General features: G+C 40.4%; 2 protein-coding genes and 1 non-coding gene across 5 annotated transcripts in view; all 3 read right to left on the minus strand.

Moving 5' to 3' along the window:
* Positions 1-1,112: 1,112 nt before the first annotated feature.
* On the minus strand, positions 1,113-9,835 carry LOC116545674 (TM2 domain-containing protein 3). 3 transcript variants are annotated; one of them, XM_032272209.1, is made up of 5 exons: positions 9,695-9,835; positions 9,121-9,198; positions 7,101-7,258; positions 2,977-3,151; positions 1,113-1,419 (listed from the first exon to the last, which is right to left on the minus strand). In XM_032272209.1, exons 1-5 carry the CDS (start codon positions 9,783-9,785, stop codon positions 1,340-1,342), a joined length of 582 nt encoding a protein of 193 aa, XP_032128100.1. In that variant the 5' UTR covers positions 9,786-9,835; the 3' UTR covers positions 1,113-1,339. The 3 variants fall into 3 exon arrangements, with proteins under 3 accessions (XP_032128100.1, XP_032128102.1, XP_032128101.1); XM_032272211.1 differs by lacking the exon at positions 9,121-9,198 and having other exon boundaries at positions 9,695-9,828; XM_032272210.1 differs by lacking the exon at positions 1,113-1,419 and having other exon boundaries at positions 2,042-3,151.
* On the minus strand, positions 4,479-4,581 carry LOC116545676. Its single transcript, XR_004266405.1, has one exon. It is a non-coding gene; the product is annotated as a U6 spliceosomal RNA (small nuclear RNA).
* Positions 9,836-11,186: 1,351 nt separating the features above from the next.
* LOC116545675 (threonine--tRNA ligase 2, cytoplasmic) overlaps positions 11,187-22,186 on the minus strand; it is a 65,631-nt gene continuing 54,631 nt past the window's right edge. Inside the window, exons 16-19 of the mRNA XM_032272212.1 lie at positions 18,231-18,335; positions 14,369-14,441; positions 13,466-13,580; positions 11,187-12,130 (exon numbers count right to left, since the gene is read on the minus strand). Coding sequence (XP_032128103.1) covers positions 11,982-12,130; positions 13,466-13,580; positions 14,369-14,441; positions 18,231-18,335 — 442 coding nt within the window. The 3' untranslated portion in view covers positions 11,187-11,981. The remainder of the gene's footprint in view (positions 12,131-13,465; positions 13,581-14,368; positions 14,442-18,230; positions 18,336-22,186) is intronic.

Below are 22,186 nucleotides of genomic sequence, written 5' to 3' on the forward strand. Positions count from 1 at the left end.
AGCTGTAGGTTAACAACATAGGGAAACCCAGGTTAGGAGTATACAGGAACTCCATTATCTTTTCAACTTTTCTGTAAATTAAAATTATTCCAAGTTTCAAAAGTTTATTATTATTATTTTTTTAAAAAAGCCAGTTGTTACCTTTAACTTGAACCATTGTCAGCAATGGTTACCAATCTTTTTTTTTTTTTTTTTTTGAGATAGAATCTCTCTGTCTCTGAGGCTAGCGTGCAGTGATGCAGTGCCAGCTCACTGCAGCCTCCTCCTCCTGGGCTCAAGTGATCAGACACGCACCATAATGGCTGGCTTTTGTATTTTCTGGTACAGACGGGGGTTTCAACATGTTGGCCAGGCTGGTCTCGAACCCCTGACCTCAAGCAATCCGCCTACCTCAGCCTCCCAAAGTGCTGGGATTACAGGTGTGAGCCATCGCGCGGGGCCTATCTTATTTTTGTTAGTCTCATTTCCCTCTCCTGGCCTCCTCTTTTGCTTTCCAGTTACACCTTTCCTGCCGGCAAGATCCTTTTTTCCCCAGCCCAAATTCTAATGCAGTGGTTCTCAGCAAAGGCAAATTTTGTGCCCTAGGGGACACCTGGCAACATCTGAAGACATACTGACTGTCGCAACTGCAGGGGATGGAAGGTTTGCTACCGATAAGTAGCAGGTCGAGGCCAGTGAGGCTGCGAAACATCCCGCTATGCACAGGACGGCCCCAAGACGAAAGATCACCCAGCCCAAAATGTCAGCAGTGATGAGGCTGCGAAATCCCGCCCTGTGTCTGTAATGCTGCAGGCCTCAGGGTCTCAGACACCAACTCAAAACTTCAGCTGTAGGCAGCATAATCTTTTCACTAGCGAATCCGTTAACCAGGGTCCTACCTGCCCTTCCCTTTGGTGGGAAGAATTACTACAATTTCTTAAAGTGCTGTTGAAAAGTTTAACAAACAGCACGTTTCTATGTTAGAAATATAAGCCTATAATTCTCTCCAGGTGGTGAAATTATAGGCAATTTTAAATATTTTTGTCATTTTCATTTTTCCAGTTTTCAGTATTCAGCATGTATTACTTTTTTATAATAAGTTAAAGATATACATCATAAAACTACCTATTTTAGATAGTCCACAGCATTTTACTGATTCGTGGTACATTCAGAATGGGAAAGCCAATGTGCAGGCACCTTGGGAGAAAAGCTAACATGCCTGCCAGGAGACTCCAGGAGTCTGGGCTCATCACAAGGTAGGATCTGAGTGAAGAATGACGTGGCCTGAGCTCAATGTCTAGAAGATTCCACTAATCCCAAAGAAATCCAAACGGCCGTTTAAACTTACTGGTAACAAAGCTCACCTCAGAGCCAGAGCAGTAGACCACTTATAGCCTCCAGTCCAATTGCAATACAGCATTTTGGGAAAAGTACGGTTACCTTAAAAAAAAAAAAAAAGAAAAATACATGGTATAAAAATACTCTCAGAAAGACTTAATTGTAACAAATGGCCTCAACATTTAAAATTTGAAAAGTAAACTCTCTTTACAATAATATATGTTTAAGTGAATAGTGCAAAACCCTTACCATCTCCAAGTATACATGTAATGCTGAAATCAGCTAAGTTAGAATTACAACTTAAAGAACATGAAATGCTCAATGAGGTATCAAGACTTGGGGGAAGTTACAAGTATATGAGACAGTGTGGTCCCAAGGCATAGAAATTATCCAGTAGGAAAAGATGAGAAAGTCTAGAACTAGAAACATACAATCACTTCAAGTATGACAGAGGCTACACACGGTCAGCAGGGAAGAGCTGAGACAAGTGGCCATCCACGTGGAGGGAGCCATTAAAGCTGTATCCACCTCACACCATCTACCAAGAGCAATTCCGGGTGGTTTCTAACTAAACCAAAATGTGAAAGGCTAAACTTACAACTTTCAAAAGACAACATCGCAAATTGTCTTTATAAACCTGGGGTAGAAAAAGATTTCTTAAAACCACAACAAAAAAGGACTAACTCTAATACCTTAAACTAATTATGTTTTTAAAGTTCTGTTCATGAAAATATACCATAATGTTAAAAAAACAAAAAAGTCAAAATCTGGGAGAGCGTTTCAGGGACAGTACAGATAATACCCAAAATATAAAAGAAGTCTAGACAACTTTAAGACTTTAAATATGGATCAGCAAGAATAGTTACGTAGCGCTATTGGGAATGTAAGCTAATATAGCCATTTAAAGAGTAACACACCCGGAAAGTACCCGCTAAAGAAGCTCTTGCACATGTGCAATCAGGAGAGGGGCAAAGAAATTTTAACAGTCACAAGAGCAAAAAACGGCACATAATCAGAACATATTGGAGAGTAGATAAAACTGTGATATAAGCTTACAAGAGATTACTACACAGAAGTAAAAAAAAAAAAAAAGAAATAAGAGAAGTCACATGGATGAATTGTAGAGCCATAATGTTGAGAGGAAATTAGAAAGTCCCAGAAGACCACCAGCCTGATGTCATCTTATACAGCCCTAAAACAGGCATTATCAAATATATGGTACTGTATTTTATTACATACATACAATAAAAGTATAGAAAATTTTTAAAAGGAAGTGAAGTGATAAGAAACAATTCAAAAGGATGGTTACCTTGGAAGAGGAGGTAGAGCGACCAGGCGAAGGCAAGCACTCACGTGGCTGCAATGGTACTGGTGCTGTTTCACTGTTATTTTGGGTAAAAGTCAACTAGTGTATTATGCTTTATACTTCCCCTAGTTTTCTTATTTTATGAAATATTACATTTAAAAAGATAACAAATGCAATTTTCTGGGTGCTTTATTTTAGTATGTTGAGTTTATTAATGAGGGTTGGCACATCTAAAAAGCTGCTGATACCTGTTTCTAATTAAGTAATTTGACTCTCAAATTTCTGGTTAAAGTCCCTTCAATAAACATAGAGAAAACCATTTTGCTGACAAACGTCCCTGAACTCTGACTTACCCAGGCAGTGGACGTGGTCCCGCACAGTGCAGTTGGCAGTATAGCGCTGCCGGGGACAGGACACCGTCATGCAGCTGGTGGAATTGGAACACTCGTAATCTGTTTCAGGAAGCTGCCAGCAAAATCTGCAAGTCATGTTAATGATGAAGTTCTTCTGGGATTTGAAGTCTTGATCCTATGTAGCAAACGACACAAAACTCATCAATTGCAATGGAGTAGTCTGTTAAGATGTTGGTCACATGGCACAAAATTCCTAAAACGCTTGTATTTAGGACCTAGGAGTAAGTGTCAGGAAAACAGTTACCAAAACAGTATGTATGCAAAATAAATGTATATGGTATGACCCCATAATCATAAAAATACACACCCAAATAAATGTACCTAAGGGGAAAAAAAGTAGATAAATTCACATCAAAATAGCAAAAGTTATTTCAGGGTGATAGAATTATTTCATCACTTTGGCTTAGCTAAGTTTTTCACAGTAAACATGTACTTTTGTAACACAGCAAAGAGGAAAATGTATTTTAGAAAGTCAATCGCGAATGGCTAGAAGGAACTGATGAACGCATTTGTTGAAGGTCACTGAGCTTCAAGCTTCAAGGGAGGAGTGGAATCCAGGTCTCTCAACCCCAGCCTGACACTTCTGTAGTGGTTAACCCACCGCTTTGCTTCTGAGTTGCCAGCCTTCCCTAACATCTCCTACCTTGCACAGCCCGGCAACTCTGGGTTGTTACAGCTGCTCCTACCTTCAGAGCATGTGGCATGCTTTATCCAGAGGCAGCCCAACTCAGAAGCGCTGCATGACGTGTGGAGGCTCAGTGAGTGTTCCCTGGTGGCCAGAGATAGTTTTTCATTTCAATTTCAAAAGCCATTATTTTGTTTTCTGCTTACAAAAGTACATGTTCTTTCTATGTTACACATTTGAAGATTACAGACAAAAACCTATAGGTGTTCAGAGCTAACTACTTTTAATCTTCTTTCCGTTTCTTTTACGTGTATATTTATAAATTTGCTAAAATGGAATTATACTGAAAGCACGCTGTAGTCTTTTCACTCCACCTGACATTACATTGTAATGTATATTTTTTAAATCATTTTTATGAAGCATCATATATATATATCTTATATATATGTGTGTATGTATACATATACATATACACACACACACACACACACACACAAACACACTATTCTTTTTGTCTTTTTTTTGAGATGGAGTCTCACTCGGTTGTCCAGGCTGGAGTGCAGTGGTGCAATCTCAGCTCACTGCAACCTCCACCTGCCAGGTTCAAGCAATTCTCCTGGCTCAGCCTCCCGAGGAGCTGGGATTACAGAGGCACAACACCATGCCCAGCTAATTTTTGTATTTTTAGTAGAGACGGGGTTTCACCATATTGGCCAGGCTGGTCTCAACCTCCTGGTCTCAGGTGATCCGCTGGCCTCGGCCTCCCAAAGTGCTGGGATTAACACGTGCGAGCCACCACGTCCGGCTCATATTTGTTTTTTTTTTTTAACATTTCACAAATGTGCTTGTCATTTCTGCACAAGAGCCATTCTCATTTTCTCTAATTTGTTCCAATTTTGGTATATGTGCTGGTGAAGCAAGTAATGTTAATTTTCTTATGAATGCAAAACCACTTTTCATGGAAAGCATTCCAATGCGGATAAGGCATCGCCTGATTTAGGCAAGCAGTTTGACCTGTTAGAAACCATGTTTACAGCTGCCTGTTTTCAGTGATGTGCTTAAAATACAAGTTTTTTTTTTAATAAGTAATCATTTTATTATTTGTTATATGATATTATTTTCACAGGTCTGATTGAATAAAACATATGCATTTTTATGCCACCAGCAGAGAACCCATATTCAGCTATCAGACCACCTAATTTTATATGCTGGAACACCACCTGCTAATGTGGCTCCAACAGTAGATTGGAAACTTTCTTTAACCGTATTTCCATATTTCACAGTAGGAATATTAAAAGTGCATTTTTCAATACCAGAATGCTAGTGTTCAAATAGAAGTAACTATAACCAAAACATATGTGTTTGTCTAATCCACACCATTAACAATCATTACTTTATTTGCAGAATGACACGAATTACACAGCATCCACTGGACCTCTGTTCAAAGATGGCAAAACTGATTATATCTTGATTTATAGAAAGACGAATACACAATACCACACACAAAAAAAAAAACGCATTTGAAAAGAACCTCAGGGCAGAAGGCTTGATGTTGGAGAAGGAGGTAGGTGATTTACTATTGTAGTTATGTAATAAAATGAAAACACAAGTTTTTTTAATCGTTTTTTAAAAAGTAGGTTACACTCACGCCTATAATCCCAGCACTTTGGAAGGCCAAGACGGGTGGATCACGAGGTCAAGAGATCAAGACCATCCTGGTCAACATGGTGAAACCCCATCTCTTCTAATAATACAAAAATTAGCTGGGCATAGTGGCGCCTGCCTGTAGTCCCAGTTACTCGGGAGGCTGAGGCAGGAGAATAGCTTGAAGCCAGGAGGCGGAGGCTGCGGTGAGCAAAGATCTCACCACTGCACTCCAGCCTGGGTAATAAGAGAGAAACTCCATCTCAAAAAACACATGTACAAGGTACACATTTCAAGACACAGCAGGAGAGTGGGCAGTGAGTCGGTCTTGTCTGGCCCGGCCTCTGGAACCACTGCCCTCCCCCCCACCAAGTACCCTCTGCACTTCCAGGGAGAGCCTATTCTACACACAGGCACATTTATGTCACCTATATTTAACCTTCCCAATGCTTCCACTTAATTTTGTACACATGTCAGTTCATTATCTCTGAGCTTCCTACTTCTTTTTAATGGCCACAATGGGTTTATTCTATTACATGTGTACCATAAATTAAGAAGTTCTCTCTTGGACATTTCACTTCTTTCGAATCTTTTGCTTTAATGAGCAATACAGCTAAAAAATAAGCACACTTATTTGCATCCATGTATAATAATATATATAACATAAATTTCTAGAGGTAGAACTGCTAAGTCGATGATTATGTGTAATTGTAAATTTAACAGATATGACAAATCGCCTTTAAGAGGTTGACCAATTTGACTACCCATTAATAAGATATGAGTATCTGACCCTTATACTCTCACAAACTCAGAGTTAAGTTAAATTTAAAAAGTCAAATTAAAAAAATTTTTTTTGTCCATCTGAGGGTTAAAAATGTATTAGTTTGTTTTTAATTATGAAAAACTTATCCATGTTTTTCATGTAATAATACAAATAAGTCTGTTTGTATTTCCTTTCCTATGAACCATCTGCTCATGTCCTAACACGGTTTTTCTATAAGACTGTCATCTTTTCCATGTGGGTTTTTAGGAAGTGTTTATATATTACTGATATTAGTGTATCAATTGTCACATGTTAGAAACACTTTTTCCTAGTTTGCCATGTCTTTTGCCTTTATGCTTTTTTTTTTTTTTTAAGATCATGCAGAAATCTCTGATTTTTAGTAGTCAAATGTATCAATTCTTTCTTTTATGGCTTCTAAGCTTTATTTCATACTGAGAAAAATATTCCCCATTTTGAGAACAACTATCTCGTGTTCTCTCTGGTACTTCCGGATTACATCTTTGGACTATCTGGAATTCATTCTGGACAAGACAGGGGTTCCACTTAATTTTGTTCCAGAGAGCTCCCCAGGCATTCTGGCATTTACTGAATCCATCTTCTCACAGACAAACACTGGGCCTTCAAAAGCTCATCTATGGCAGAAAGACGCTTCCACCCGCTCTGTACACTAGCTGTCACTACTAAGAACACAAAATCCATCTGAACAAATCAGACTTGCTTTAGATATGCTAGTAGACTAAGATCTTCTCCAGTCCTACAAAGCAACATTTCTGTCAAGCGCATTTCCAGCAGACATCAACCGGCTTGACAGTTATCATTATAACTAAAACAGCAGTGAGCTGACACGAAAAGGTCTATTGGGTTTTTTTACATTTATTTCTACTTAACAGGGCAAACATAAAAGAATATAAAAATTATTCAGAATTTATTCTCAATAGTCACATCTGAACTGCTCTTCTAACTTGAAGTTTACAGTGAATGTATTTAGAATAAGTAAGCCATAGTACTTACAACACAGGTAACAGATGGTTTCACTGTACAGTCAAAAGTGACAGGCTTCCCATAGATACAGGAGAAATTTGTTGTGCAGTCTATACAGTCTGCAGGAAGTCTGCTACACAAACCATTGCTTGGACACTTCATCACATAAGGTGGGATTTCAGTACTTTCTGTGAGAGGTAAGAGAGAAGCTTATTCTCCTACAATACTGATTCGAATAACAGAGGAGAATAATCTTCTAAGGTTAAGAGACATGATCATTAGCAATTAGACACTGCACTGGAATGGAAAAAGCATGGGGCTGGAGCCAGAGACACCTGCAATTAAAGCAGAGTTCTGCAAATAACCAGCTGTGTGACCTGGTGGGCACCAAACTTGTAAAACATTACTTCATTCCTGCCTCCCAAGTGGCTGTGAAAACTAAAGGTGCTCACATACAAATAACGCATAGAAAATTCTGGGTATACATTAAGAGCTTTTTTTAAGAAAATCTATCATTTTGTCAGTTGAAAAACTAAAACTTATAGTAGGGTTTGTGCAAAATCACAGAGGAAGTCTGTGGCAAAACTGAAACTAGAACCCAAATCTCTCCATTTCCAATCCAACGTTCTCTTCAAAAATCTGAATTCACTAGTTTAGAAATGAAGCCACTGACATCCTCAGGGCATCAACTCTAGAAAATGTCATGATCTCATGAACACTGGTACTTTGATAAGCCATATTTGCTAATATAATATTTACAGCTTTATGCTACCAAAGTTCGAAATAGTTCTCTATTTTAATAACTTCTTCAGTGAGCTGCAACCTTTTTTTTTTTTTTTTTTTTTGAGACGGAGTTTCATTCTTGTTGTCCAGGCTAGAGTGCAATGGCATGATCTCACAGCAACCTCTGCCTCCCGGGTTCAAGTGATTCTCCTGCCCCAGCCTCCCGAGTAGCTGGGATTACAGGCATGCACCACCACACCTGGCTAATTTTGTATTTTTAGTAGAGATGGGGTTTCTGAATGTTAGTCAGGCTGGTCTCGAACTCACAACCTCAGGTGATCTACCCAGCTCAGCCTCCCAAACTGCTGGGATTACAGGCGTGACCCACCGCGCCTGGCCTCAGCTACAACTTATTTCCAACCAACCTAATCAGGTGTGCAATGTATTTTTACCAACTGAGAGGATCAAAATTGCAAGTATTCCTGAAAAGGGCTTTCAAAAGCCTGCAAGAGTCAAGAACTCTTGCGCTTTCTCTAAAAAGTAATCTGCATTTAAAATTCAAGTGCACTACTATTTTTTACATCCAAATAATGAGTAAAATACCTTTGCCGGTTTCAATTCACTGAAGTAATGTCACTCTAAACTGAAGAAATTAGAGTCAAAGCCTCCACTTAGCAAAACACACTAATGCTTATTTAAAACTGGTCCTACTTTACTCACTGCATTAAGTGGACAATTCTACAAAATACTCTTTTCTGTAATCCCATGACTATGTGGCTGGAAGGTGGACATTTAGAATCACAAAGCAGAAATGACTTTAGGCCATCAGACCAACCCCACCGCTTTAAAGATGAGAACCAAGGTCCAAAGGGCATAATTTGTTCAAGATTCCATAGCAAAACCAGACCTAGATTCCAGGTCTCCGCCAGCCCCTCTGTGATCCTTCCATTTCACACAGTCCTGGGGGAGCCTTTCATATATAACATCAGGAACAGGATTCTAGAAGTAGAGGAAATTTGCTGAAGGGAAAGAAGCACTGACTGAAGGTTACTTTGATGGAAGAAGTGGAAAAACAATAGAAATAAGGAGACAAATGAGCATGGGACTGGAAAAAGAGATGAGGTAGAAACGTCAAAAGGCATCCAAATGCGAAGACTATCTACTGAAAATGGCTTTGTATCTGCCCTTAATTCACATCATCTAAAATACCATAAAATATTCAAAAATAGAAAGTGACTTCGTATACTAAAGGAAATTTTTATCAAAAACAAAGAGAAATTACTAGATATAAATACACACATTTACTAGAATAGAAAATGTCTAGTACCTGCTGCCCTGGGAACTACTGTGAATGTACGTGTTGGGCCCGGATCCTTTATTGACTGAGCCAGCGCCTGCGATTGCTCTAAATTTAAGGATCGTACAATTAGACAAACATGTTATCCCGGGACGAGAAAACCTTGTTTTGTGTGGTTAACACGGCGGGTCTACACCAGGCCAATAAGCTGCTCATGAAAACCTCACGGCTTGGCATCCAGAAAACACAAAACTTAGGGACGAAACGTCAACGGGCAGACAACAGTTCAGATCTGCCGGCAACGAGGGACCGAAGGGCGGCATCGCGCTCCAGTTCCGCCTCCCCGGCCGAGCCCCCAAGCGCTCCACCTCCGTTCCAGGGCTCCGCAACCACGATGGGCGGCTCGGTGTCGTCGTAACGGAGGGGCGGCCTCCGGCCGGGCGGCCAGGGCGCCAGACTCCAGATGCAGCGACGTGCCGCCCGGAGCCGGGCACTCGGCCTCCTCCCCACGTCAGCCTCCGCCCGTGGGCCCAGCCTCCTAGCAGCTCCCGGGGCCCCGCTGCCACTCAGCTCCACCCGGCGCTGATCCCGGCCTTTGACTCACCACCGCCTGACAGAATGCAGAACTGCGAGAGAAAGAGCAGCACGCGACACAGGGAGCGGAGGCCCCGAAGCGGGCGCACCCCAGCGGCCATCTTGCCGGCGCGTGCACACGTTCAGGCCGGGGACGGGCCCTGCGAGTCGGGGCGGGGCGCGGGCGCGCGCGTGTGGGGGCGGGGCGAGGCAGGCGCGGCTCGGAGCGGGAGCGGGCAGTGGGCGCAGGCGCGGTGCGTCTTCGGGCGGCTGGCGTCTGCGCTTGCGCTTTCCCGCGTGGTTTTTCTTCCGGTTGCGTTCTCTGGGAGGTCCACGAGGAAGATGCGAGCTTGGGAGGTTGCTCGGTTCCAACGCGCACCTCACGCCCTTGAATGAAGGGCTCACTAATCTTTTCACCGCAGGAGACCTGAGAAAGGTCATCCGTGGACCGAAATGCACGCCCGAAGCCACCCAGAGCAGAGGCTGGCAAATGTGGGTGTGGTCGGATGTTGTGTGCTGGGTCCTGTGCGAAGGTTCTGAGGACAGTATCGCGTGGCGTTTCATCCTAAAGACACTTATTTACAGTCGGGGAAGCGGCCCCGGGGCGACGAGGGGCCCTCCCCTGGGGGCCCGCGCTCAAGCCTGCCGTGGTTTTCACTTTTGGCCAGCTCGTGGAAGATACGCAGCACTTTTAGAAAGTTGCTCTCAGACCTGGAGTAGCAGGATGGCCCGAGGCGCTGCGAAGTGAGGGGAGGGTCCAGAGCACAGCCCTGCCTGGGGAAGGGAGGACATCGGGGGAGCAGCGCTCAGGCCCCAGCTCGCTGCGACCCTTGCCGGTTTCTATCACAAAACACCTGGAAGGAACCATGCTGGTGACCTGCGCTCTCCTCCCACCCACCTGCGGGATCATTCATTCCGGGGCCTTCTGACTGCCATCCCTCAAGTGCATGTTTGATGAATGATTTTTTTAAAAAATACATGGAAAAGTGCCTGCACGTAAGCCCTGAATGTTAGCTTTAAAAATCGTTATCACGCCCGGGCGCGGTGGCTCACGCCTGTAATCCCAGAACTTTGGGAGGCCGAGGTGGGCGGATCACGAGGTCAGGAGATCGAGAGCATCCTGGCTAACACAGTGAAACCCCAACTCTACTAAAAATACAAATAATTAGCCGGGCATGGTTGCAGACGCCTGTGGTCCCAGCTACTCGGGAGGCTGAGGCGGGAAAATCGCTTAAACCCAGGAGGCGGAGGTTGCGGTGAGCTGATATCGCGCCATTGCACTCCAGCCTGGTGACAGAGCAAGACTTGGTCTTAAAAAAAAAAAAAAAAAAAAATCACACAATCTGTACCGTATACTGCTACACAGGTCTGATAGATATTGTTTTGTTTTACCAACTGTTTAACTGTTCACATCCCTCAGGAAGTTAACTAAATGATCAGTATATTGAACAGAGAGAATTTCTGACATTTCCTTTGAATTCCGCAGCACCTCACCAAATACACAATACTTCTTGTTTGGTAGCTGAATTCTCTATTGACATAATGCCATTTTAATTCAGTTCTGGGCAAGTAACGCATTCCTCTCTGTTAAATCTGAAATCCATTTCAGTATATAAATCAATGGAATGTCATCCCATCAAAAAAGTAATTTAGGTGAGCAGCTTAACTGAAACACTGGAAACACTGATGCAGTTCATTTGGGAATTTATTTTTTCTAAAGCTGAACAAAACCCAATTATGAATTACAAACATTTAAAAGGCAACTCAACCTATAGTGCAAACACCAGATTCCACAGAACTGAATTCCTGTCGGTAATCCAATAATTAGTAGTAGCTGCTGCTTTTGTGGTTATTGGCTGAAACAAAATTAAGTAATCATTCCAAATTTGAAGATAAAGTTTCAGTGTGAATTTTAGTAAAAGAGTCATAAAAATACCTGAGATATATTAGAAAATAAGATTTTCCCTCATATTAAAAAAACTGCAGACTTTTATTTGAAACTCATCTTTAGAAAATCACAAATCATAGCACTAACATTTCATAAACATTTCCTAGTGTTTTGTTTCCCTTTTTCAATAAATAGTATTTCCCCATTTAAGTTTCTCAAGGGATTGATTGCTGTGCCCTCTGTCCCCCGTGGACATTAGTGAATTAAACTTTGTACATGTCAGCTACACATTCACTGTCTCCTTCCTCAGCTTAGTCCATGAGTGGACCCATCCGTGGCTCCAAAGTCTTAGAAGTACTAACATGTTAAGAAAAATACATTTTTAAGGGTCAAAACAAAGTTACACAGAAGCAAATACCAGGGAAGGACTTCAAAAGTCCTCCTCAGCATTGAGTGCCCGTGACTTCTTGAGATTCTTCAGTTTATCAATGGCAGAAGTTACTAAAATCTCTCCATGAATTCTGTTGTCTCTTGTTCGTACGTTTACAGCATTATTTATCTTTTCCTTTTCTCCAACCACTGCAAAAAGGTAAAGAAATGTATTTTAAATCAGTTCACCAAGCATTAAGTCAGCAGTCACATGAAATGTTTTTATCGAGTTGTTCATTATTAATACATATCATCTAATGAGCATTAGGTTCATCCTCTGGTAAGTTTCTTGAGGGAAGGAATGACTTCTGATCCCATCTCTCTATTGTCCACTTGAGAGAACAGCTCTTGTGGTCCTAGGGTGCAAATGAGAGTGGGGAGCTCTTACAGACTCACTCACTCCACCTGGCATACCTGATGAGCCAATGGGTGGACACCAGACCCATGCCACCCCACCAGAATTTTCTGGAATGTGGGTAAAAAGTTTGCTTTCTCTAGTGACCCATATTGTGAGATGATGCAGGAATATACAGCCATGCTTCTTGCCATACAGAAGGAAGAAACCGGTCTGCAGTAAGTGGAATAAAGTAGATATTTAAGAGAAGCATAAAGAACCAGAGTGAGACAGGAGCCAGAAATGGGAGAAACAGTCCTGGTGAGGGCTGAGCTCTGATTGCTCTTCTAGAGGTTTGGTATTTAACTCTACCTTTCAAGTCATAGGAAACTCCAAGACCCTTCCATTAAAATGCTGTCTTTGTCTAAACTAAGTTGAGATTTCTGCCACCATAAGAAGCCTGATGGAAACACCACAATACCTACTATGACGTCAAACATGATCAGTGAAACACTGTCAATAGAGCAACTCTATGCATATTTATTTTGCCTTCTATAGACTCCCAACTTACAGGAAATAGCAATACTATGCCTGCAGTTATGTCAATGTTAGTTTCTCTTAATTTTGGAATCATTTTTAAAGCCTAAATTTTAGATTCTGCATCTAATTAGTCATGTGCTAAAAGGACATTTTATTTTTCGCCTAAATCTTTTCCTTTGGATCATTTTAAATTTGGAATCTTTTCTTTTGTTAGTTTAATCCCGAAGATTTCTCATAAGCCAGAAAAGTGAGGAAAAATATTTCAGGCCTATGAGGCTGAAATATAAAGAATATAATTCTACTGATGGGATCATTTTCACAGTTCTTTTCATTGTTGGCAGGCAATACTAACTATTGCTAGTAAAACTATCCCAGGGGATTCAGGTAAAACTTTATAACTCTTCTTGCGGCAAACAACAAAGAGCGCCTAGGAACAGCTAAGCCAGGAACACTATGGACTCTTCTTTTTGTGTAAGTATTAAATAGACAAATCATGATAATCAACTAGTTGAACCATATTTCTTATTTGGTCTTTTGGAACTGAAGTGAAAAAAAAAAAAAACCAAAAAAAAAAACAAGCATTTGGAAAAATACATGCAAACTTAAATTACCCAAAATAAAATTGTACTGAGCCAGCTGTGCATTTCGTATTTTCTTATTTAGTGTACAACTATGATCTAAGTCAACGTCAGCCATAAATCCTTCTTCAAAAAATTCACTGGATACCTAGAAGAAAATGAAACACCTTTATTGTTGCATTATGGTACCTAGTCTCCAAGAAGAGCCCCAATGTTCCCCACTCTTGGTATTCATACCCTTTTAGAGTTCCCTGCTCACTATACCAGAGCAGGTCCATGTGACCATAAGTAAGTACAGAAGTCTTGGTGTATCATTTCTGAGACTAGTTCACAAAAGACTGCAGCTCCCATCTCTCTCTGATCACTAACTGGGGGACCAACCGCCATGTGAGGACATTCAGGCAACCGATGAAGAAGCCCAGGTGATGAGGAGCTGTGTCCACCAACTGTGAGTGAGCCCTGAGGCCTACAGCCCTGGCCCACAGCGAGACTGCAGCCTCAGGAGATGCTCTGCACCACAATCCACCAACTGAGCTGCTCCCAGACCCTGACTCATAGGAACTGTGAGATAATAAATGTTTGTTGTTCAAAGCTGCTAAGTTTTGGGGTCACTTGTGACACAGCAACAGCTAATATTCTTCCCTAATAGAGCCATGTAGAAATGAATAATTATGAGATGTTTTAAAATACTAATTTTCCAAAAACATTAAGAAATAAAATAGTTCTGATACAGCCAGAGACATGATACATTAAGAAATAAAATACTTCTGATATAGCTACAGAGACATGATACATGTGTTACTCCCAACTACTGAAAACACGGATTGTTAACGTGTCAGTTCTGCAATATTTCAAAACATGAAGGACATTCCAAATCAATGACCTACACAGAATACATGCAAGATTATTATGTACTTTAAACGACTCTGATTTTACCTGAAGTGCATACTTTTCACAAGTTGGCCCCACAGGGATGACCATTACCTGACGAGGAGATAGCCAGAAAGGCCTGAAAAATACATAAAATACGTCTTTTCAAAGACTAATAAAGGCTACTTATTAAATGATTTCAAATAACCAAAGATTCTTTTAAAGACTTTACAAGAGGGCAGTTTCAGTAGAGTGGCATGGAAGAAAACCAAATTATATTAAAGTTTGAAGGCCGCAAAGTAAACAAAAGAAGAATTTTGGAATTTCGATAGCACAAGTGTGGGGAGAATCACACCCTTGTAGAGTTCCCTGCTCACTATACCAGAGCGGGTCTATGTGACCATAAATTAGTGCGGAAGTGTTGGCGCATCATTTCTGAGACTAGTTCATAAAAGACTGCAGCTCCCATCTCTGCAAAGGGCTGACCATGCACTTACCATATGACCCAGCAACTGCACTCCTGGACACTTGTCCCAGAGAAATGAAAGCGTATGTTTACACATAATCCTGCACACTAATGTCCAGAGCAGCTTCATTTATAATAGCCCCAAACTGGAACAGCAAAAAAAAAAAAAAAAAAGGAACCAACTAACTGATCTCAACATGTATGATGGATGGCTCTCAAGGGAATTCCACTGAGTGAAAAAAAGCCTACCTCAAAAGTTTGTGTACTGTGTAAATGTTTATGTAATATTCTTTACATGACAAAATGATGGAGTTAGAGAACAGGTCCACGGTTGTCAGATAAGGACAGGAATGGGATGGTCTGAGTGTGGCGAAAGGGGGGCAGGAGGGAGCCTTACAAGTGATAGAACTGTCCTGTGCCTTGACTGGTGGTCTTACACTGTCTGTCCATGTGACACAATTTTATACAGCTAAATACATATACCCACAAATGGGTGCACGTGAGGCTGGTGAAATCTGAACAAGGTTGGTGGACAGTCTTAGTGTCTAGCTCTTGGTTGTGATACTGTATCTAGTTTTGCAAGGTGTTACCACTGGGGAAAACTGGGTAAAGAGTGTGCTGGACCTCTCGATATCACTTTTTTTTTTTTTTTTTTTTTTTTTGAGGCAGGATCTCACTCTGTCACCCGTCTGGAGTGCAATGGCGCGATCTTGGCTCACTGCAACCTCCACATCCCAGGTTCAAGTGATTCTCCTGCCTCAGCCTCCTGAGTGGCTGGGACTACAGCCACCGCCACCACACCCACCTAATTTTTGTATTTTCAGTAGAAATGGGGTTTCACCATGTTGGCCGGACTGGTCTCGAACTCCTGACCTCAGGTGATCCACCCACCTCAGCCTTCCAAAGTGCTGGGATTACAGGCATGAGCCACCACTCCTGGCCTCTGTATAGCTTCTTAAAACAACAAGTAAACCTACAATTATTTCAAAATATAATTTTCCTAAAAAAAAAAAAAAAAAAAAACATGGCACGGTAGGTATAAGCAATGTCCGATGTGGGACATGTTTGCCTTTTCCCTTAATCTGAAGGTGAAAGGACATACAATGAGGACTATTTCAGACAGCACTTTATAAATGTGCATATATATATACTTGTTTTCAAATTACGAACACAAAATAATACATGATAAATGGTAAAACACAGAAATACAGGGTATATAATGGAAAGCAGATGTTTCCTTTTGAGCTCTGTCCTCACCCCATCCCCAGCCCTACTTCCCCAAAGGAGCCACATTTTAGCCATCTTTACTTTTGGCTCTGGGGAGATTTCCCCACAAGCCTGACTGCTGTCTGAAGTGTGGATGTATGAAGTGCAGAGACTATACCTCAGTCTCTGCAACAAAGGAAGGTACACTCAGTGCACTGGCCCCAACCACCTCCTGTCTGCCTCTCCATCTCCTATTTCACTAGTTCTTTTTTTTTTAAACCACTTTCACTGTTACCATTCTAATGCAAGACACCATCATCTCTCACCTATGGTAAATGATTTAAAACCAACTGGAAAGAAAGAAAAACAAGCTAACTCATACTTAGGTGGCATACACATACTCATATCCATACTTTTGGCTTATGTGTAACTTCAATAGCTTAGAAACTCCATGACATCTAAGTGCATTTCTCTATGATCACAAAATATCAGGAATATACATGGACTCTCTAGCTACCCAGGACTTCTGGAAGATACTTTGTTTAGGAAACTTTCTACCTTAGCTTTCTGCTCAAAAATGTGCTCCTCCAGCCTCCGTGGACATGAATACTAGTATGCATGGGTGTGATCTAGGTTCTGCTAATGTATAAACATGGCACTCTGACTTAAGACAGAGTGGAGAAGGAGGCACCACATGGAATCCATTCTGGCAAAGAAGGGTAATGCGAGACATGGAGCTTTTGGAGGAACTGGTTGCAGTGACACTAGCAGTAGCATCCACTGCCCAGTGACCACAGTGGGAGCTGCAGGGACTGCGCCCAGCAACAGCAGCAGTGGGGGCAGTAGTTTCTGAAAAGAGAACTAAACTGCATGAGCAGATCCTCAGCTCATGGAAGGTAGAAATGTCACAAGTGGTTGCCGGTTTGCAGCATTTCCACAGGCTAGGACACATCATCAGATGTTGTCTGCCAGCTGGTGCCATAACTGCTAGTAAAGCCACTTGTTTCTGAGTGTGTGGTGATAGTGGTGAATCCCATAATGTCAGTGCAATGCTTTATTTATTTGCTATAAAATCTCTTTCACAGTCAGAAGCACTACTGTGTTCCTGGCAGCACATAAGTACCTATTTAGTGCTGCTGGCAGAAGCATGGCAGCAAAGAAGAGCAAAGCAAAATCCACAGTGGGTCTCTCTTCAGTGAGAACAAGGTATTGGTCCTTATATGACAAAAGGGATCCAATGTAATCAAGCTGCTACAAGACCACTGGCTGTTCCCCCAGGTTATGGTACCAGAGTGGGGGATCATGATTAATCACTACTGATGGCAAACTGAATCCTCAGAAGAGATGTAGCCAGATGGAACTTAGTGAAGCAAGGTCCATGTTGTTGAGCCCATGCATTTCCATCAGTGGCCACTTTGCCCATGAGCCACTGAGCAACTACTAGGGGAAAAAAAGAAGCTGATTTTAACAGAATGGGTCCTCTTGTATTGGAATATTGAAAAATTCCTCAACAGTGGGGGCCTTTTGGTGGCAATACCACTTCTGTTGGCCCATTCCGAGTGATCATCCACATTTCTGTTTCCCAAATCTATGTACTTTATTTTTCAATCTAACTACTTCTACATCTCTGACCTTGTGGCCAAAGCAGTAACTAGAGCACATGCATCCATGTAACTCCACATCGCTGCCATTCTTCCTTCCAAGCAAAAAGGACAAGATGCACCACTCAAAATTCTGCTCTTTAGGACACTTCCCTTCCCCACTGTCATCCTAAATGGGCTGTGCTGCTGAGCCTTCTTCTGTTGAGTTTGTGCCATTTATCAATCAGGTTTACCCATTCTCCTCCTCAGTGCTTGTAGGGAACCCCAAAGGCAAACAATATGGGTTGAAGGAGGGATGGCTGGAGGGGAGAGGCAGTACCTAGGAGTATGGGTCACATGTTTTTGAGACAGCAACTAGATCTCTGAAGGGCTTGAAAATAGGTAAAAAGATAACTTGAGTCCCCCAAAAGGTAAATGGTACAGTTTTATGCCACCCTGCCTTAGTTTTTGTTTTCTCATCTGGTAAATGGAACAAGAACTCTTTATTTGCTGTTTGGATACCTGCCAACTATAAGGCAGGAAATGCCCTTTCTTTTGTTACTACTTTTATCTTTTACACATGATTTTTTAAGAATAATTTTTAAAAAGGAATAAAAAGTAAATAAAAATTAAAAAGAATTATAGGCATATAGCTTTTCTTTTCCATATCACTTACCATTTTCCCCCACAGTTTTCTGAAAGAATGGCTATCATTCTTTCCAATGATCCCAAAATGGCTCGATGAATGATCACAGGTCTCTTCTTATCATCCCCATCCTTACTAAAAAGTGAAAATTTTACATTTAAGTCTTTTCCTAAGAGTCAATAATAACTATCTTCTAGCCTTATATTTAATTTTGAGAATAGATTTAGATTAGTCGTTTTGGATACCTCTCCATTAACCTTATTTATTCTGTGACTGTCTTGTTTTTTCACTGTTTTCTTTGCTAATCTTTTTTCTTTTATTTTTAAAACTTTTTATTAGAGAACATTGAAACATATACAGAAGTAGAGAGGACAGTATAATGAATTTCCACATATCCTCTCTCTCAGCTTCACAAAATGTCAATTCACAGACAATCTCATCTGACCCAAATGTACCCCCATTCTTGCCACTATCTCCCACATTGTAATCTTCATTTTTAAAATGTTCCTGATATGTGTTCTCAAATTCCACTGGTCAAATTCCCTAAAACCCTCATGAGGTATACCTTACATTTAATGATTCCCTCTTTCCCTTAGGGAAAAAAAAAGAAAAAAGCAAACAATGACTTAATTGTAAGCCACTTCAAGATCTCTGCACAAGTTTGTCAGAAAGATAAATTTCACATTATTGCAACAAATGTTAACATGTGACACAAAGTTCTTTTGAGAAATTTTTAACTAAAAATTATATCAGCTAGCTACTACCAAAATAAAATAAATTTAACAAATTAATAAAACAAACAAATACAAACAGAGAAACTCATTAATTAAACCTACTTCGAATGAGTTACAACTGGATATCATCACTGCCAACCACGTCTGCCAAGAGCCATTATAGAGTAACTGCAGGCAAAACCCTCTGTCTAGACCCTACAGGAAGCTTTGGGGTAGGGGTGGGCAGCTTGAGTCCATTCCTATGCATGTATATAAAGAAATCCATCCCACAAACTGAAACCAGTATGAAATATTCCTGAATGTTACATCATGTTGTTTTTGTGTGGGGACAGAAGAGAAACAGGCTGATCCTTTCACAGAGGCTGGGTATCCAAAATTTCTGTCCTATCATTTCTTTTAATCATGTCTTCTAGCCTTAAGAAGAGCAAATAGTGACATCAACTATGCTTACACATCTATGCTATCAGAAACATTGGGATGAATGCCAAATTCCCCCACAATAACCCCATTGGATTTGGTTATATTAGATTAACAGATAAATTTGAGAGCTAATAACTTCACAATGTCAATTCTTCTCATTCCAAAGTGTGGTATGAATCTTCATTCAAATAACTTTTTTATGATCTTTGAGAAATTTTTATAGTGTATGCTTATAAAGAACATCTGTAGTAATGTGTCACCTAATGACATTTCTGTCAACAATGGACTGCATATACGATGGTGGTGCCATGAATTATAAAGAAGCTGAAAATTCTTATCATCTAGTGATTTGTGTTACAAGCACCTACAGTATTCAGTACAGTAATGTTTTGTACACATTTGTAGCTAGGAGCAGTAGCTATCCCATATAGCCTAAGTGTGTAGTAGCCTATATCATCTAGGTTTGTGTAAGTACACTCTGTGATGTTCACACAACAATGAAATTGCCTAATGACACATTTCTCAAAACATATCCCTAACATGACTATATTTACAGATATGCATGACTATAATTACATTTATTAAGTTTATTCCTATTTTCTATTTTGTTGTTGCTGTTGTTTCTGAAATGTTTTTTTCCATTGCATTTCCCAGCAGTTTATTGCTAATATTATGAAGGCAAATTGATTTCTACCTTCCTTTTTTTATCAGTTCCCATTTTCTCCATTTGATTCTGTTGGATTTCTCCACATTTTAACATCTATGAATAATAATTTAATCTTTCTTTTATATATTTGTAATCCCAGAATGATTCTGAATAACAATACAAATAGTAGTCATATTCATCTTCTTCCCAACTATGTTGAGATGTTATTGCTGTTTTCTGATAAAGGCTCTTTATCATGATAAGGAAATTTCTGTTCATGTCACAGGAATGAATGTTGACTTCTATCTGATGACCTTCTGCATGCTAAATGTAATGAATGACAAGAGACACTCTCATCCACCCTTGCTTTTTTAGGGAAAAGCCCTTAATCACAGTGATGACTTTGATGCTTCTCTTTCCTCTCATACATAAGCCTGAGCAAGTCACATCAGTTCTTCCTCCGAAATACACTCCTAGTTTCCCTACTTTGTTCATCTTTATGCCACATGGCTCCAACTGTCATGGTTTCTTACCTAGTCTGCAATCCACTGCTTCCATCTTTGTTTGCTGACTCACCATTTGCCACACAACACCTATGATGGCTGGCTGGGCTGATTTGTTTCTCCTGTGCATCCTTCTTAAATGAGAAGTTTCGCTTGCATTCTGATGGCCCTAAGCAACTTTCTTGTATTACTGATTCTGAAGGCTTGCCTTTCTTACTAATAGTTCTGACCCTTGCTCCTCCAAAAGGGAGAGATTAGACTTTTCAGTCATACTAACTCCACTGTTGGTCAGGCAAAAAGTTAGGGGTCAACTCCCAGAAGCTTTTCCATTTTGGTGCATGGTATGACCTATGGGACTTGGCCACTAGGTGGCAAACACATGGAACATATCTGAATATCACTACAGTAAGGCTTCTATAACTGAACTGACACAGAAGCTCAGCCCACAAAAGTGGGTTGGGAATTTCCACCTGAACCTAACCAGGCAGATTCACTCCCAAAACAAGACAATCTCCTTAGGATTTAAACAAGACACAGCATCTCATAATATTCAAAATGTTCAGGATATAATCCTAAATTATTTAGTATATGAATCATTAGGAAAATTCTCAATTTGTGAGAAAAAATACAAACAAGAGTCCAACAGCAAGAAAACACAAATGATGGAATTACCAAAGGCTAGAAAGCAGCCATTATAACTGTACCCCAAGAAGTAGGGTGAACACACCCGGAGTGAATAGGAAGACTAAAGTCTCAGTAAGAAATATAAAACATGAACAATAGAGATTGTGGATCTGAAAACTACAATCACAGAAATTTCTAACAAGTCATTAGATGGATTCAGTAGCAATGGAGATGGTAAAGAGTTGGTGAACTTGAAGATGAGTAAAGAGAATGCATCCAATCTGAAAGATACAAAGAAAGACTGAAGGAAGCATAAACAGCCTCGGAAAACTGTGGAAAAATACCCAAAGGTCTAATATTCAGGTCACCTGAGTTCCAGAATGAGGGGAGATAGAGTACAAAAGAAATATGGAAAAACAATGGCTGAACACTATCTAACTTCTGCAAACCAATAACTTACAGATTCAAGAAGTTCGAACCCTCACAACATAAACTTGAATAAGTCCACGGTCAGACACATCACAATCATGTAACACAAAAAGGAAAAGTGACTCAAATTACTGCATATTTCTCATTAGAAACCATAAAAGTCAGAAGGATGTGTAACAGTATTTTTTATGTTTTTACTTCGCAATAAAATAAATTATACAACTTAAATAAAATCCCAAAACTAAGCAGTTCATCAAAATATTTCAGCCTACAGCCTACAGAAACTGCTACCATTTAAAACTGTACAGCATTATCATCTCAGTGTGTAGTGGCACACATGCAAATAGAATAGACCACATGACAACGGATTTACAACTTAGAAACTCAAATCTGTTCAACATTCTAAACATACAGTGTAGATGACAGGAAAGCTCTCATGCAATGTTTATTTCACAAACATGACCTTGAAAGAATCAATAAGGTAGTATCTCAGTCATTTACATTAAAACAGAAAAATTGGCTTAAGATAGTAAATCTTTCTGTAAAACTAGCATATCTTCTACCCAGATTGAGGTTTTAATTCAGTAATGTTCTTAAAACATTCACTAAGCCATGCTGTAAACAGATATG

The sequence above is a fragment of the Sapajus apella genome, unplaced genomic scaffold (genome assembly GCF_009761245.1).
Source record: "Sapajus apella isolate SASKATOON/1434 unplaced genomic scaffold, GSC_monkey_1.0 scaffold331, whole genome shotgun sequence".
Taxonomy (NCBI): Eukaryota; Metazoa; Chordata; class Mammalia; order Primates; family Cebidae; genus Sapajus; species Sapajus apella.